This window comes from Thalia democratica, chromosome 2, assembly GCF_965202585.1.
Source record: "Thalia democratica chromosome 2, ktThaDemo2.hap1.1, whole genome shotgun sequence".
Lineage (NCBI taxonomy): Eukaryota > Metazoa > Chordata > Thaliacea > Salpida > Salpidae > Thalia > Thalia democratica.
The window spans coordinates 46,432,506-46,451,802 of NC_139166.1; the positions used below are offsets into that span (position 1 = coordinate 46,432,506).

Sequence of the window (19,297 nt, forward strand, 5' to 3'; positions counted from 1 at the left end):
CTTTTGTTTTAATTTTTAATTTTTACTTATTTAAACTATTTTTTGTTTTTGGATCATATAAACTATGTTTTCAATTTTCTTGTAAATTCAGGCTAGCTTAGTATAACTAAAGCTAGCTTTTTGCCCTTGGAAGTTAAAGAATAAGAATTAAAGATTAAAGCAACCCTGATTTAAGTTTAATTATTACAAATATTGAAATTACTCCTTTCTTGTTTATGCATATTTGAACTAGTATATTTTTAATTATATTTAATTAGCTTTAACTATGGCACTTTTTTTATCGTTTTGATTACAGTAATCTATCTGATGGTATGCACAGTGCGCAGCGCACTCATTAAACAACGCAACGTACTTTTGAGATCTGTTCAAACTACGTATTCAAAATGAAGGTTACAGTGTTGTTTTGTATCTAAAATAGTCACTAAAGTCTTTTATATCATTTAGATACGATAAAGCACTACTACTTTCGTTGTTTATAAAGAATTTATTGAAAATATAAGTTTTAAATTTGGTATTTTAGTTTGCAAATTTTAGTTTTTAAAGTTTATGTGTAGAAAAAATGACTGTAAACAAAAGAAGAAAATTTTTAGATTTAACTCTTTATTTGTAGCAAATCTGTTCTTATTTATTTGTGTTAATATCATGAGTGTACCCCATTACTCGAGCATAGCAATTTAAGTTTAGAAAAACAAACTTTATTTTAATATTTAGAAACCTTTGTCTGAGTTTTATTTTAAAACGCAGAGTATTTTATTAAAAAAAAATGTCGCAACTGACTACTATTTTGTTTTAAAATAGTCAAACTAGTTCACAACAACTTTTAACAATCAATTCGACGTTTTTAATTTTTGCACGGAGTGATAAGCTGTACTCCACAATTTTTACTTTTGTGAATAGTAAGAGTGAATATCTGTATTTTATAAATCAGTAATTTAAAGTTTTTTTATAACATTTAATCAACTACTACAAGTTTGACAGGTTTTAAAATAAGATTTAAGGAGTATCACACATAGAAAATGATGTCTCAACTTCATGACCTAAAGACTCTCATATGGGGAACAAAACCAGTTGAACCAGATGTTTTCAAAAGATGGTCACAAGGTACATTTTATTGAGTTCAACTATTTACTTACTGTTGTATGAATTTTGTTTTATAGTTACAACATAAACTTTTACAGCTGTTTATTTTAGCATTTTAAATTCAATTTTATTAAAAAAAAATTAAATTCAAAATTTCATTTTAAAACTATTAGTTCAAATATTTCAATTAAAAAATACTTTCTATGGTATCTATGTAAATATATTTATTTTTAAAACTTAATTACTAATTAACAGTGACCTAAACAATTAACTTTAGATGTTTAATTTTGGATAAAATATACTATGTATAAATAAAAAAAGTTATTACAAAATTCTTATTAAGTACAATCTAATAAGTTAGTTACAAATGTTGAATTACAAAATATGTGCAATACAAGTTTTATATAACCTAAATTATTTAGAATAAGTTTAACTTCATAATAAAAAATTAAACTATCAAAAATATTGTTGAGCAATTTTTTACATAAATTTACATTGACTCTTAAATGAAATCTTAAAGTTTCAAACAAGTCCATTTTTATAAAATACCAAAGTTTTAATTAACTTTTTAGAAACAGTCACGTTTTTGAAAAAAATTTATACAAAATTTTTTTTCATAGTCAATTTACTTAGAAATAAAAAAAACAACAAATCTATCTTCTCCTTCATAATATATTAGCTATTAACCCTAAATTTTAGTAACCATTCCTTGACTTATAAGAAAAAAACTCTTATTGTAATGATTAGTATAAAAAAAAAGTTCTCAAATATTAATTTGAAAAAAAAGCTTTTACTCAAAATTTAAGAAATTCTTAAAATAGCATTGTTTATTATAGAGTTAAGATTGTACTCATAAAATTTGAGAATAATTGACTAAAAATTGTAGGAGAAGATTTTTAATGAAATCGTCTTTTTTCACCTTTTCAACTTTACCAGTCCTTCAATAAGAATACTATTGAACTCTCCTACTTCGTACTCTCAATCCTCAAAAACTAATTTCTTTATAAGAAACAGTAAAAAGCAACTGTTAGTTAAGGATATTTAAAGTTAGATCAACATGTAAAAAGTTCCTCACCCTTAAATGAAATAATCTACATAGTTATTTGACAAAAAAAAATTAGCAAAATTAAAAATTATATTACCTTAAAAAAGTTTTGAATGTTGAAATTTCTTTAAAAAACCTGTAAATGAAACACACAACTAAATATTAGGTGTTAATTATTTTTATCTCAATATATTATGATACAAAGTTGATTTATACTTTAGTTCTCACTGATGAAAAGACATTCTATATAATTTTGGTTTAATGTATGTTTGTTTGTTTTGTAATTAAAGTTTAAGCACTAAATTATTTCATTATTTATATTTAACTTGATTTTAAACATTTAAACATAGGTTATTTTGAAGACATTTAAATACCTAAAAACTGTTTAACCCAGTTGTATTTTAAACAATACTGTTTTTGAAAGGCTTTAGGTGGAGTGCTGACCAACCAAAAGCATTAGTCCAAGACTTTGGAGGCCCTTGCTCTATTATAGCACCAGTTCAAGCTTTTTTTCTCAGAAATCTCTTGTTTGCTGAAGATAAAAGAAACAACCTTCCTCTTAAAATTAGGGACCCTCAAGTTGCTATTTCAGGTAATTAATTATTTTGTATGCTTTTAAATGTAGTCTAATGTTATACCAGTTGTAAATTGTTTTATTTGTTCATAGAGGAGGAAAAACAAAAAATTTTTGTATCTGCCTTGGTACAAATTTTAAAGCAATGCTCGAATTCTTCATGGTGTGTAGCGTATCTAGATCCCTCTGCAAATTCAGGTCTGATATTTGCGTTGCCTTTTATTAGAATTTGAATTTGAAATTCTAAAGGATTTATTCATTTTTATTTATTTTTTTACAGACGGATCAAGTACAACAAGTACTACATTTTCACATTTGCATGAATCCTTGAAGTAAGCAAAAAATTTCAAACTTAATGTCAACATTTAATTTTCTAAGGAATACAATCCTTCCAGTTATTTTTATTTATTTAGACAAGTTTAGATTAAAAATAAGGTAGAATAAAATTAGTATACTATTAAATGTATTTGTATTCAGAGTATTAAGGTGTGACACCATTGCAGAATTAGAAGAAAAACTGCTTCAAAAATATGATAGCCTATTTGAACCTACTGGAGTTTTGTTGTTTCTGTACAGTGCTGTCCTTTCTAGAGTAAGTTAATGTAGTGCTCATAAAAAAAAAAGTTATATTTTCACATTATAAATTAGATATTTTTTTTTTTTAGATTTTAATTTCTGATTTTAAATAGAAAACGTATAAAATGTTTTGATAGATTGATTTAATTTTTTGGTGATGTTTATATCCTCAAAAAGTTACTTTATCATGTTTCTTTTTAACTGTGCATTACTTGTTGTCTTATTTACTTATATAATACTACAAATGGTAATTACTTTACAAATGTAGTATAGAGAATACTCGCGCTAAATAGGGTTGCCACAAAGTCAGGAAAATCAAGAAAAGTCAGAAAATACAAAAAAAAAACATAAGTCAGGATAAATGGGGGTTTTCAAAAAAAAAAGTCAGGAAACTTGATATAAACATGCTCTTTTAAAAGAGTTTGTCATCACTAAAACTGCATTTTTCTAATTTTGTTTTCTAAAAAATTTTGCTTTTGCAGTTTATCTTTTTTAAGGGTCTAATTGAATTTTTGGAATATATTAAAAACTTTTATGATCTTACGTAAGTATTTACTATATGATAGAGAGTGAGTTTATTTTTTTTTTCAAGGTGTTTAATTAGAATTACTTGTACAGAAAACTAATACTTTATGTATAGGGTTTTCAAACTCAGACTAATCATTGTTGTTTTCTTTCAAAACACTTTAACATACTTTAGTAAATTTGTTATAGGCATATCATATTTTAATTATTTCAAAGTCAAAACCAACATATTCAAAGAATTTTTGACTTTCTAAAATACTTTCTGAATGGATCTTTCAAGACGATAATAAAAAGAATTTTAATTTAAGTGTTATTCATTAGGGTAGAACTAGAAATACGACAACCTTTGAGTTTTCGGCTATTTTTTTTACATTTGGCAAGTACCATAAAAACACCCTGTGCAAGATTTTAGACAATTTGAAGAGACTTGAGGAGACCGGAGTTCAATTTTTTGAGGTTTTTGCTAGAAGTTTTTTACATGTGGCTATTATTATAAAAACACATTGTGCAAAATTTAAGACAATACTTCTTGATTATTTGAACGAGAAAACTAGAAATTCAAGAAGACTTACAAATGGTAATAAAATTAGGTAATAAAAAGTCAGGAAAATTACATAGAAAAGTCAGTATTTTTTCAGCTCTATCTGTAGCAACCCTGACTAAAGCTTAACCTAGGGGTGGGCAACGTAAATAGATAAAGGGCCGGATCCAAAAAAAATTAGTCCTATGCCGGCCGGAGCATCTCGAATTAGTGATTTACTGGATTTAGCTGGATCCTTTTTTAGATCCGGATCCTAATTTTAAAATATTGTCTTGATCCGGCTAAATACTAATTAAAGACAAAGATCCGAATCCGAATTGAAGCTGATTTGAAAAATATTTGGATCTGGCTGGATGCTAATTGATCGGGTATTTCAGAATTTTGAATCAATTTATTAATTACCAAGGTTCTAAGTATGAAATTTTTTGTTAACTTTTTTTAAGTATTCATAACTCTGGACCGAATTAATACTAGTTAGTCTTATAAAAACAATAATTTACTACCAAAAGTTACTCGAGCCTAATATTTCAAGCTAAAACATTAAAAAATTGTTAACTATTCGAAATTATTTAACTTTCTTAATCCTTGGCTGGAGTTTTCATTAATAATTTAATTCAGATATTAACTAACATTACAATATTAAACTACTACCTTTTAATTTAAACAAACTAACTAAGATTCATTACATATTTTTGCAGGTATAAAAGTAACAAAACAACAAATAATTCTGATATAATAAACAGTTTTACCATAAAAAAAGAAAACAAAATTAAAGCATCTTGATGAAACACTTAAGGTTAATCATATATTACAGTTGTTTAAATCTATTTGCATGACGGTTTGGGAAAATCTGCAAGTGCACTGTAATACCAATTAGGTTTGAAATTAGCTTATCCTTGTTGATGTTTATGGTCAGAAATGTTATCAAATGAATGAAGTCTCGAACAAAAAAACTAGTTTCATAATCATATTTTGAAGTTGACAAAGTTTGGCTCGTTCAATAATACATAAAATCTATCTAAAAATCTACTAAAATAAACAAAAATTATATGTTTGATTGAATGTTTTATATCAACATATTTAAAAAACAGTTAGACCTAGATAAAAATTTAATTTTGCTAAAAATTTTAATACTTTTACTTTCAAAATATCAAACAGTAATGATCAATTTGTGAAACTTAACTAAGTTATGTACTTTAAATACTACATTATCAAACAATTCATCTAAAATATTTTTATAAAAGTACTAACAAAAAATAACGAAATTCTAAAATAAAACAGAGATTATTTTATATTTAAACATGATAACCATATTAATTTGCTAGACTTTAAGATTAAGATCAATTTCACTAATGAAAATATTACTAAACGAAAAAATAACATATAAAACTGTCATGTTATATTTTAAACGTAAAGATTAAAAAGTTTAGCAAGAATAATTACACTAAAAAGAAGTCAACAAGACATTTTTTAATCATCAAAGTTTTGAACAAGTTGTTTAAAATCTGGAAGTATATTCGAAGTAGATATTCTCGGTAATGATTACAGATTGGTATCAGTAAGATTTGAACGCAGTTTACTTTTCTTTATATACATGGAAGAGAATGTTTGTTCGCAACTATATGTAGACCCAAACAGAACAAGTAATTACATTGGCATCTTTGTTGAATTAACAAACTTTGGCTTGTTGAGTAAGGTATAAAATCTGTCAAATTTTTGAATTTAGAACTTTTCATTTAGTGTACTGTCACATTAAAGTTTAAAAGTTCTAACTGTATATTACTAAGTGCATTTTTGGTGTCAAACGTCAACAATGATGACAAAATATCAAAATTTTCTATTAATTGTTTAAAGTCTGCAAAACAACCACCAAACTCATTATCAAGTGAAACTATTTTTATCAATTACACTACTGAACTTAACAATATAATTAATCAAAAAGACATTTATAAAAAATTCAATAGCAGAAAAGAGTGAAAGTTGTAGTCTTAACTTGAAATATTTTAATAAAATTTAATGTTGAGCAGTTTGACTTAAAATAAATGTCAATGTTTAAAAAGACTTATCTTTACTTTTTTAAACAAGTATAAAAACAACTATCTACACACCTGGAAAAGACATCAATTTTTAACACGAAAATTTTTTATGAAAGTCATTTTCGTAGGTAAGATCATCAAGATTAGTTCAGAAAACAACTGTTTTTAGATAATTTGTAAAAGTATTACTTCAACTCATTCTGTTCGAAACAGAAAAAGATACTTTAACAAAAGAGTGTTTTTATCACCACAATAATAAAAACCCAATTTTACAAATATTTTCAGGATAAAAGTCTTAAATTTTTGTTTTATGAAAATAATTCTAAAAAGGTTTTGTAGTAATTTTGTAATATTTACATTGGCTAGCTGAATTTCATAAAAATTTTGAAAATGCTTAGCGGGCCGGATCAATTTTGTCCGCGGGCCGGATTCCATTTAAGTTTGAAAAAGGTTTGGGGGCCGGTCATTTTCACTCCGCGGGCCGGATCCGGCCCGCGGGCCGTATGTTGCCCACCCCTAGCTTAACAGTAAAAAGCTTTTTTACAAGTCAGTGTTATTTTATGTATTCAATGTCACTCATAGTTGTAGTCATAATGTTTAAAACTTTAAATAGTCTCAAAGTTTAAAGAACCTAATTTTTTCTTTTGTGCAGTATTTTATAAATTTAAATAAATATAGTTATGATTGAGCTAATCAATCTAAATATCAGCAAATACTAATAAATTTTCAACTATCTTAATAAGCTTATATGGTTGTTATTTATTAGTTTAAAATGAACAGTATTTAGCTATTATAGCTATATTCAGGGTTGCCACTTTACCTGGAAACTTTGAAAAACCTGGATAATCTAGGCAAAATAACCTGGAAAAACCTGGAATTTTGAACAAAAAAACCTGGAAAAACCTGGAATTTTACCAATTTTCAGATGTTTAGTAGTAAAATTTCGATTTGACCCAAAAATATATCATATAAATAAAAAACTTTTGTCATAGTTCAAATTTTTTATTAAAAAACATATTTAAAGTAGCTTTATATTATCTTTTCAATAGTTTTATACTATATAACACAGTTTCTTACCTTAGACTTAACTTTAAACCAAAAATAGACCCAAAAATGTGTACTTTTAAAAAACTGGAAGAAATTTTGAAAACCTGGAAAAATATTTGAAAACCAAGTGGCAACCCTGTATATTAGTTTTTAATTATTTTAACACTTTTCTTAAAGTTTAATTAGGTTTATATTAAATAAATCAGCCTGATTCTAATTTTGAGTGTAAGTGTAAGCTGACTTTAGCTAGTTTTTATAGACTTATGCATTTTTTTTCCAACTAGTCTTTGGTAACTCAGATTAATTTTTGCCTAAAAGGGTGGCAGCATTGTTTAAATAATAAACTTTAAGAACTAAAGAAGACTACTTCAAAATTCTGCGAATTACTAGGTATAATTTGAATAGTGCTTTTAATTAGTATTAGATTTTTTTAAAGAAACAGTCTTTTTTCAAATAATTTATTTGAATAACCTAATACAACAGAAACAATTTGTTATTTAACACATTTGCTATTAAAAATAGTAAGTAAAGTTAAAACAATAGTGATTAATTAAAAAAAGGTTTTAATAAAACATTTGCACTGTTTAAAGCTACTGTATTAGCAGTATGAACAATATTAAAATTTTTTTTTTTATCTGACATTGTATTTATCCTGAAAGGGTTAGAATAAAAGTTTTTTGGTTAAATACAGGGTTTCAAAAAAAAAACCTTGAATTTTACAACTTAGGCAAAAATAACCTGTTAAAACATGGAATTCAAGAATTATAATAAAAAAATGGAATTTTATACAAAAATCAGTTAAAAACCTGGAAAAACCTTAAATTTAAAAAGTTTTTATTTATAAAGCGAAAATCTATTATATACAACATTTTTTTTGCTACCATTAGAAAAATTATTTACTATAAATCACTTTTAAAGTAGCTTCAAAGTATCATTTAAAAGTTGTTGTACTAATTAACACAGTTTTAACCTTAAACTTAACTTTAAACTAAAAATAGACCTGAAAACGTGTACTTTTAGAAAACTGGAAAAAATTTAGAAGACCTGGAAGAAATTTTTTAAAACTAGTGGCCACCCTGGTTGAAATGTAAAAATAAATTTTGAAATAAAATATAAGTTGATAATTTTTACAAAAGCTAAAAATCTATAGTTTATTGTAAGTTTGTAAAATTCTCTAAAAGTTAAAAATTTTAATTTTTAAATTGTTTAATTTATCATTAATGATTTATTGAAATTTTTAGTTTTTAGATTTTTACATACCCAAAAAATAGTTTTCAATCTTTCTGAAACTCTTTGAACAAAAATCTTTTTAAATGTATTACTAGTTTTCAGCTTTTATATTAATAAGGTTTTGTTGTTTCAGATGTTACTATGTTGTAAATGCATCCGTCAATTAAACAGTATAAATTCATCTATTTTTTACTGTACACTTATAAAGATATAATTTATGTTTTAAATAGGGTGTTGAACTAGTCCGATCTGAACACAATAATCTTGATTCCATGATAGATCCGTTACACGGACACGGAGAGTTAGTTTGCGTTTAACATATAACTGTCATAAAAGTTAATACTAATTTTTCAATTGATACTTGTCTAAAATAACTTCGTTAAGCATGATAAAAGTAGATGATTTTATAGTAAATATATTATGGTGTATAAGTCAAGTGTTTAAGTTTAAACATACTACTTATTACTTTTATTTAAGGATGAAGTTTTCATTAAATTTAATAAATATGTTTAGTGCAACTAAAACCATCGTTTACAATTAATATAAAATGTATACATATTTTATATAACTAGCTCTCAATCAAAACTATTTATCTTTCACCACATTTATGTTGTTTAACAATTTTATATAATTTTTTTAGACAATCCATGTTGAACCTGATATTGACCGGAAAAGCAGTTCCAAATGTTTTCGATGGAGATCAAGACTTCTCCGGACTAAGTAATTCAAATTTATTATTTTTATCTCTATTTTTGAAACTAATCCTTGAATTTTCGCATAGAATTTTTAACGTGTTAATTACAGCTTAATTATTCGATTTAACAATATCAGATATAAATTGACAAGATTAACTGTATTTTAGAACATCTACTTTTTTAGTTTTAATTCAACATCAAGGCGTATAAGTTAAGTGTCATTATTTACATTTTCCATACAACGTTTTACATGTTATTTTGAATAATTAATGATAAATAAGTTAATGTATTATTCCAGTAACTAGTTTACATGTAGTTTTTTTTTCATTATTTAACTAGCACGGTTTTGTTTCTTGTAAATTTATAAGTGTCTTAAATGCGCTTACCGATTAGTCAGATTATTTACAATTTAAAACGTATATTGCATTGTTTACCTTGTAAAATTTGTATATAAAAACGTTATCAAAAAATCAAATAAGTAATGCTATAGAAAATTTTTGAATCTAAATTTGTAGTTGCCTACAGAGTTGGCTAAATTTTAACTTTTAGTTCAGATAAATTAAGCTAAAAGTAACCTTATTGTAAAATAGTGGTTAAGAAAGAAATAAAAAGCTGACTGAACTCAAAATATGTAAAACTGATGGTAACTATGTATTTTTAAATGTGGTAATTTAAGATAACAGGAGTTGATAAATACAGTAACTAGTTATACTCTTTAGAATACTAAGTTACTCTTATACAAGAATAAAGTTTCAAACTGTATTTATGCTACTTAATTCAGTTCTGCAAGGCATCAGCGGTCCTTGCGAGGTCGGTTTCCTGTCCTACATGGAAACTTTGCGCTACATAAAAGTGGGCGACAAGCTCAAGAGGCCCAACTACCCGGTGTGGGTCGTCGGCAGCGAGTCGCACTTCTCCGTCGTTTTCACCCTGGAAGGCAGAACTTGCGCGCCACCTAGCATAAGGAAACAGGCCGAAGACGTGTTTGAAAAGCACGCTGAAGAAGGTTGATTGAAAAAATAGTTAATATAAATATAAATGTTACTTGTTATGTAAATTTTAAATGTAATTTAAATTAAATTGAAGAAATAATCATTAATTAATATTTAGTTATCTGAAAATTGTAATAATTTTCTTTTTAACCAGGTGGCAGTTTTATTCTCGCCGACAAACTACAGCTTGTTCTCCAAGAGCTTGATCTAGAAAGTAGTGAAGTATAGTTAGTATTTTGCTCTTACAAATTTGTAATTAAAATGTAAATTTTCTTTATTAACATAATGAAAAATTTTAGTGTAGATATAATGAAAAAATCGTTGGACCCTGATGAAATGGGAATAATTTTGTCGTCGGTGTTTTTCTTAGAGTTTTATCCTAATGAGGTATGGTTTTATTATGATGTCATAAACTTTTATATTACATCTATACATAAAAAACTTGTTTTATTTTTTCAGGACAAACCGCAAATGCCAAGTATATTCGAACTATACTTTTACAATGGCCTCGTCCAATCTTCTAAAGATCACCAGGTTATTAGTTTTACTGTTTTAGTTGCCTTATATTTAAACATTTGATAAGATATTAGTTATATTAAATTATTAGAAAAAAAAATTATAAAAGTAATTTTATGAAACATAATTGTTTTCGTTATATTTCTAAACCTCTTAAACTAAGCTTTTGTTATCAAAAAATAACAAACACTGTTATTGTTTTTAAAGTGAATCCAACATTTGTATTGATCATTAAAAGTAATATGAACAAGTTTTTTGCTTTAATTCTGAATTAAGTTAACTTAATTTTATTCTTTGTTTAGCGTATGAAAATTTCAAGTTATCTTAGTGATTTATAAATAGAGCTGTTATTTTTTATAATAGAATTTAAATTGAAAAATAAATTAGTTTCTTGGTACTCAAGCCCTATATTTAATTTTCCTTGAATTTAAATAGATGCTACAAGTTTCGCATTCAACTAAGGTTTTTACAGAAATTTTTGAAAGATTTACATAAAAACTTGAAATATTTTATTTTTTAAACATCAATCATTTATTCAATTTTATATACATATTAGACGATTACTTTAACTACACTATTAACGAAGTTTATTCAATTAAAATATTTCCTGTGTTCAGGTTAAGTTCAGAAAAGGCACGGCGCAGATAATAGACTGGCAAGACACTTCCCAGGTTCTGATCGCAGGCGGAGGAAGCGACTCTCACCTCGGCGACTGCCTCCAAATGCGCTTCCCTGGACTTCACATCTCCTGGGATGACGGCTCCGCTCCGTCTATCAACTAGCTGCTAAGAAAAACTCGCGTCATCGCGGTTTGAAGATTTTTAGTTTATTTTTAAACTCGCCTGGTTCACACTTTAATTTGTTTTAATAAACGCTTTACAAGACATTGGATTATTTATTTGCTTACCAATTTTTTAGAGTACTGTCGCTTGTTACCTAAGTTTTTAATTCTCATGCCTTTCAACGATGCAAATTTTATGTTTTGTGTTGAATTTATTTTTGACTATTTATTAACCTTTTTATTATCTCTAAAATAGAAAACTAATGCTTGTTTCATACTAAGATTAACAACAATTTTTTTTTAAGAACTTTGCAGTGCAGTATAGTTTTTGGTTTTTAGAAGTTTACTAAATTAGAAATATCAAGGTATCTCCATGTTAATATTTTCATTGCATATTTATTTATATAAAACTAAGGTTTTCCTTAGTTTTTAGTAAATTCTACAAATTTTTAAATATATTTGCAGTTAACTAAATAATAATTTTTACAAGTACAAATGAGTGTTACCAAATTTACTTTTTTTTGTAGATGACGTAAATTTTAAACTGGTAAATAAATGTTCAAAAGTGTTTCTAATATACGTAAGCCTATTAAATTTGAAAATTTTAATTTTAGTTTGTTTTCGTTAAATATTTAAAGAATTTTTTGATTGATTAAAAATGAAATAAAATATTTGTTTTCTTAAAATTTTTTAATCTTACTTATTACTTCTACTTCAGTTATGACATGTTCAATAAACTTTATAACTAAACTCTATAGCTAATTTTATGTTTTTTATATAAAAACTTCGAATTTTAAAATAAATTTTTGAAAATTTCAATTTTTTAAAGATAATTAAATTTATTTATTTTAATTTTATTTCGCACTTAGTTGTTGATAATTACAAAGTTACTAAAAAACCTGGTATTTTAAAATTTTAGGGAAAACTAGGATTGAAAAATAAAACTGACTACGTACAAAAATTTTATCATATACTTTTTTTTTGTATATTTAAAAATTTGCAGTGCAGTATTTTACCCTATTTTCAGTATATTAAAAACACCACTAAAAATTTAGAAATGACAATATGTTTATCCAATTTTAAATACAGTAAAGCAGATTGAACAAAAGTAGTAAAATACTGATAATTAATTATTATTTTGCCGTATTTTTGTAAACTAAATTTGTTTACTTATAAGCTCAAATTATCTTAAATTTACAAGTAAATTTATGATATACATTAAATAATGCTATTCTTGTCAAATTATAAAGTTTGTATGAATAAAGAAGTGTGAAATTTATTTTTTAGTTGTTTAAAATTAATAAAAATTTTTATAAAAAAATTATGAAACTTAAACAGTATTATTAAAAAAGTATATTTGTGGCTCTGAATAGTTTTTATAATAAAATTTATGTTGCATCGAATTTTAAAAGTTTAATATAACGACTGAAATACATTTATTTGTAATGTGATGCTATAATTTTAACCAACAGTAGAATTTAAAAGTCAATAGTAGCTAAAGCTCAAACTTGTTAATAGCATTTTTATTTTCATCTTAATTTTTTCGAAATTGTATAGGGTCAAAGAGTAGAAGTAATTGACTTAAATCGAAGAATTAGTTAATCGAAAAGTTAACAGCAAGTTTAGTAACACAAAAAATACAATGTAAAACGTTTTTCGTTGTGACAAGTTTATGAACTGTTTTAAGCAGGAACACTTTTGGTCAGAATTTAAACTCAAAATTGTTTTCATTAATGAAATTTTCACAGTTATTGCATTTCTTAGCTTGAAACACAATCTAACTACTTAGCCTACTTCGTAAATAGTAGTTTAAAAGAGTCTTGTAGTTAGTTAGTTTAACTTTTGACTTGTAAAAAAACTTTTTCTGTTCATCAACGAAATAGCTCATTTAATTTTATTGAAACAAGTGTGTGTTAGTTTTTACATAACTAAAGTAAAAAGTATGATCTTAAAAGTTATTACAATTTTTGCGTCAGATAAATTCATTGATAGCGTTCTGTTTCTCAAATTACTTCTTAAAAAAGTTACTAAGTGTAATTTTTTTATAACAACGATTAAGTAAGTATCAAATTTTGTTAGTGAAGGTACATCAAAACGTTTATAGTATTATATAAACTTATACTTTTTAAATATGCTGGTGTGTAAACTAGTATTTTGTGTTTAGAAAAACATATTTATTTTAATTATAAGTATTTAAGACACAGTTCAAAGTATAAAAACTGAATTCAAGAATTATTAAAAACGCAGAAAAGTTATACTCCATACCTCTGTATGTGTAAAAAAATATTTTGACTACAAAGTATTTTTTAAATATATATTTATTTGAAAAACCCACTGACATAAAAATACTACTTACAGTAAAACATATATATATATATATATATATAAATTTAGGTAACTTTTCAAAATATTGTTTGTGTCATATTGCAATAGTTTAAATTAAAATGAACATATATTTATATTTAAAATAGGTGGTAGAATTAACAGGAGCCGATCATTTATAACTCGCGATAATTTCTAACTCGTTCACTTCTAACCCAATTATTTCTAACCTGATCATTTTATCCTGATGATTTCTAACACAATCACTTTTTATCCGATTATTTCTAACCCAATTACTTCTAACCCAATCATTTCTAACCCGATAGTTTCCTACCCGATCATTTTTAACCCGATCGTTTTTAACTCAAACTGTAAATTATTTTTTGGATTTGAGTAATCAGAGCTCATTTTTAAAACAAACTAAACTTTATAAAAAATAAATTTTTGTTAAAATTTAATTTTTTTGTCTTAAACAAAACTTATTGTTTATGTTGTTATACTTAAGATATAATTTTAATATTAGTTACATTTCAAATTATTATACTTACAATTTCTTTCTTTATTTTGATTTTTTCGTATTATCAATCTGCTTAAATCAAACTTTTGTTTTAGAATATATAAAATATACTACACGACAATCATTCTAAAATAAGGTGAAATCAGGGTCTTCTTGCTTAACATTTTTATCTTAATCTAAATTCACTGACGAATAGAATTATCGGTATTAAAAATTAATAAATGTGTGAAGTTAAATAATATTTACGTTATTTTAAAATAATTTTAAACATGCTACGCAAACTATGAACCACAAAAAGGTCTATGAATTTTTTTAACAGTTTTTTAACATTTTAAAAAGAAGTTTTATTTAGAATTTTTTTAAATAGCTTTTAACAAAAACACCGTTATATATCAATGAAGTACATTTTCTTAGATATTAACGACTAAGTAAGAAGAACCTAAACAAATACAAAAACTGAAAAAACAAAACTTGCGAAAATCCCAATAAATATTAAGTTTATATAAAAACAAAAGCACTGATTATTGTAGTTAGTTCAGTGAAAAATATTACAAAGAAAATTAATGAAAATTTATTTGTACTTTTTGAGATATGTTACGCAAACTAGAAAAATCCAGAATATCTCACATTTTCTATGGGCTCACTACCGACCCAATAAAACCCAAAATATAAAAAAACGTAACTTATTTTAGCTGTATCATTTTGCTATTAGGTTCTGTAAAATATATACTTAAAGAAGAAAGAAACTGTTGTGTATTGAAATTTTAAGATCAAGAAAACTAATCTAAATTTTTCCTAACTTTAAAATGATTGTCGTATTGATTGTTATAGTTTTATAAACTTAAAAGAAAAAATTTTCAATTCTTTTTTGTAAAGCCCTTTAAGTAAGCTGTAATTACTATATTAAGACAAATCTTCTTCTTAATTTCGTAGCTGGAATATTTTTATTTTTAAAAGTATAAGGTTATTATTAAATTAAACATTTACAAGTGTAATAATCAGAGACAAAGATCTTTATATTACAGTCTAAAAGCTATGCTGTAAGCCTAGCGCAAACTTTGTTCAGTTGTTGACTTATTTATTACTACATTATAGTCACTTAGCTTTCATTTTCAGCTTCAAAACTTGCACAAATTGTTCTACAATTTGCACAGGTCGATTTAGATAATGGAATTAAAACAAACATTAGGCGTAGCTGAATTTTTTTGTTTTATTTATTAAAAACCCTTAACTTTTAGATTATAACCTTTCTAAATAAAACCTATAAAACTGACATGTCCTTTAACAAACAGTAAAAACATGTAATGTCAACTGACCTTTTATTTCATTAGTAAATATCTACCTAGACCAATAGCAAAACAATCAATGAAACTTAAACAGACGTGTTTGTTAATACAACATGTACGAGGATTATCAAATCTCGTCTACTTAATCTTCTTTAATATTTTTAGTTAAGTTAATATAATATATGAAAAGCATTATCATTTGATTCACTTTATCTGTTACAAGTACAACTAATAAAAAAATGTAAGCACAAACAAAATAGCAGAAAAAAAAATTCAATATAAATAAAAAATAGAAAATACATATAGTTAAATTAATTTAATTACGAGCAAAAGATCGTAAAAAATCTTTCTTATAAAGTAAATATAGTTGTAAAAAGTTAATTTTATCAAATTAACTACTAATGCAAGTCGTAATTAAAATATTTCGGATGTTATATAAACATAAGTAAAAGTTTCTAAGAAGATTAATTAGACGAAATTTGACAATCCTCGGATTTGATACATTTATAAACAAATCTGTTTAAGTCGTTTTATCTAAAAATCATGGTTTTCCACATTTTTCCACAAAAATGTTTTAAATCCTTTATTGTTTTCTTTTATTATATTCTATAAACATGTCTTTGCAACTTGTAGAACAGTTTGTGCAAGTTTTTTAGCTAAAAGTGGAAACTTACAGACTATAAAATGTTAATAGACTTGTCAACTACTATACAACGCTTACGCTAGACTTACAACAATGCTTGTAGACTGTAATATGAAAATTTTTGTATCTGAAAATTAAATTAGTAGCAGTTTAATTTTTTTAATTTACTTGTTATAAAATGATATTGCAGTCATCTAAATGACAAGAATGTACAACTTTAAACAGCTTACTTTTTGAATTGAACAAAGCATAATTAAAAAAGAAACAATCTAGTAAATCTTATTTAATCTGAAAAATAAGTTCGATTTAAGCAGGTTGATATAAAAAAAAATCAAAATAAGGAAAACAATTTAAAATTTTAATATGTTAAAATAAAATAGTTATTGAATTTTGTTTTTAATTAAAGCATCATAAACACTAAGTTTTTGTTAACATAAAGTTAACTATGTGTTTTTATAAGAAAACTTTTGTTAACATTAGTTTTGTTTTAAAATAAACACTAATTAAAATAAATCTAAAATAACAAAAAAAAATCACTGCTCAGGTTAGACATGATCGGGTTAGAAATGATCAGGTTAGAAATGACCAGGTCAGAACTGATCGGGTTAGAAATAGTCGGGTTAGAAGTGATCGGGTTAGAAGTGATCGGGTAGAAAGGATCGGGTTAAAAGTTACCAGGTTAGAAGTGATTGGATTAGAAATAATCGGGTTAGATATGATCGGGTTAGAAGTGATCGGGTTAGAATTTATCGGGTTAGAAATGATCGGGTAAGAAATGATCGCGGGTTAGAAATGGTAGTGAACCAGGATTAAATCAATGAGTTTAAATTTTATTGATCAAAGTCAATTTTAAAACTTTTTTTGAGCTCAATTAAAATAAGGTCTTTGTTTAAGCATAGGCTGTGTAAAACAGTTGTACTTTTAGAAAAATAATTTTTGTGATATAAGCTTTCCATTGTTAAGTAAAACTGTATACGAAAAGTATTTTGTTCATATCAAGTATTTTAATAACTAGTTTCTAAAAAAGTAGTTTAGTTTTAACTTTTGATTACATAACGAGATATTGTTGGCTAGTTTATGGCTTAATGTCGTCGTAAATGTTTTTAACTTGTTGACTATCTAAAGCTTTTAATTATTAAGTTTTGTAACATCTTTTAAAAATACACAAATATTTTTATGTTAAACATGACAGTTTACCTATGTTTTTGTTCAAGCTCATGCGTATTTTTAAGGATAAAGTAGTGTAAATAATAATATTATTATCAGCGTTCAACATCCAAATGTTAAACTTGGTTTGGTTGACTTTATGTGGTTAGATTGTTCCCAATAGATTTTAATATTAACCGTTGCTGCAGCAGAGCTTAGTATCTTTGGGGTAACTGTTCAAGGTTTGCAAACAACAAACTTAGGTGTTGGACTATATAAAGGTCTTAGAATACTCATAGTTAAGTTTTTAGTTGATGCTGTTTAACAAATAAAGACAATTAATAATTAACTATCATTCTATTTTTAAGAAGACAATACAAAAAGTAGAACTAAAAGTAGTAAATTTGTTAATCATGTTAACAAGTTAAAGTTTAACTAATAAAAATTTTTGTTAAATCGTCGTAACACTTTTATCAGGTATATGCATTTTTTTCTATCACTGTTATCACTAACCCTTACCCTCGGTCGGTAACTTTTTTTTTTTATTAATTAGTCTTTTTATATTTTTTATCTTGCTTATTTTTTTAATAATTTAATTTTATTTTTATTGTATTTATTTTTTTTTACTCTTGTGCAAAAGTGACGCCGTGCAAAATTGTTCAGTCGTTTAAAAGTGATCCTACGTGCAAAAGTGTCCCCTCGTGCTAAAGTGACGCTCGTGCAAAAGTGTCCCTTCGTGCAAAAGTGACCCACCGTGCATAAGTGACCCGTTCCCAAAAAATGATACTTAGAAAAATAAAAAAGTTTTTTTGTTATTATGATAGCTTAATAAACACAAATGATTATTGGCAATTAAGTTGAGATTATAACTATAATTTGATATTTACTAAATTATCTAACTCTTTGATAGGCACTTCCTCCACTTCATATATTTGCTATATTTCCATAACTTGGTTAATCAATTAATTTTTTTAAATCTTTAGTTTACATAAAAAAAGGAAGTAAAATTAGATGCTTAAATATCAATTTTATAGAAAATATAATTTGAACTAGTTGAACTAGTTCTGCTTACTTCTTTTAAAGAAACACGTTAGTTTTAATTTAAAAATATTTAAAGTTTAAATTTTAGAAAGTTCATTAGCTTGATTAAGAAGTATGATCTTATTTTAAATACAGTAGACTTCTTTAACAACTTTACCAAACAAAAGTAATCAACTTTTTACTTGTAAAACTTTATTTTTCTATAAGCTTTGTAATAAAAACGAATACGAGCCTTTATAATTAATAACATAACAAATGATTTGTGTTTTAAATTAATGAATTTAAAACCATTGTGAATAACTTTTCTGAATTAAGTTGATATTGTTGACAAATAAATTTATAAAGAAAATAATAAAACTTTGCTTTGTTTTGTTATGAAAAATAGATGTTTATTACTAAACGAGTTTTGATCAAAACTTGTTTCTTTATTTTAAATGTTTTACTTTTTCCTAATGTTGTAATCTAACTGTTTTAAACTTAATTAAATCGAATGACAATATAGATAGCTTCCAAAATAGTTGCATAACTTTGATTGATTTAAACATTTAAATGTTATTAACAGTAACAAAGTATAGTTAAGGGATCATTAGTTAAAACAGATTGCTGCTTACAGTTGCAGTCATGATTCTGATTAAATGCTTTATTATATTCAGCTTTATTTTGTAGACTTGTCTGTAAGATATTTTACCTTACATGTAACTAAT

The 19,297-nt window shown here is 25.2% G+C and overlaps 1 protein-coding gene across 1 annotated transcript; it reads left to right on the plus strand.

Annotated features, from left to right (window-relative positions):
• The first annotated feature begins 975 nt into the window (after positions 1-975).
• LOC145850094 (ubiquitin carboxyl-terminal hydrolase MINDY-3-like) lies at positions 976-12,173 on the plus strand. Its single transcript, XM_082955239.1, has 12 exons — positions 976-1,101; positions 2,550-2,717; positions 2,793-2,897; positions 2,980-3,031; positions 3,177-3,291; positions 8,885-8,955; positions 9,295-9,374; positions 10,131-10,355; positions 10,496-10,568; positions 10,641-10,728; positions 10,801-10,875; positions 11,475-12,173. Exons 1-12 carry the CDS (start codon positions 1,017-1,019, stop codon positions 11,637-11,639), a joined length of 1,302 nt encoding a protein of 433 aa, XP_082811365.1. The 5' UTR covers positions 976-1,016; the 3' UTR covers positions 11,640-12,173.
• Positions 12,174-19,297: the final 7,124 nt, after the last annotated feature.

Coding starts and splice junctions, on each gene's coding strand:
- LOC145850094 (XM_082955239.1), top strand. CDS start 1,017: ATGATGTCTCAACTTCATGACCTAAAGACTCTCATATGGGGAACAAAA. Junction 1,102..2,549: donor TTTCAAAAGATGGTCACAAG/GTACATTTTATT, acceptor TGTTTTTGAAAG/GCTTTAGGTGGAGTGCTGAC. Junction 10,356..10,495: donor TGAAAAGCACGCTGAAGAAG/GTTGATTGAAAA, acceptor CTTTTTAACCAG/GTGGCAGTTTTATTCTCGCC.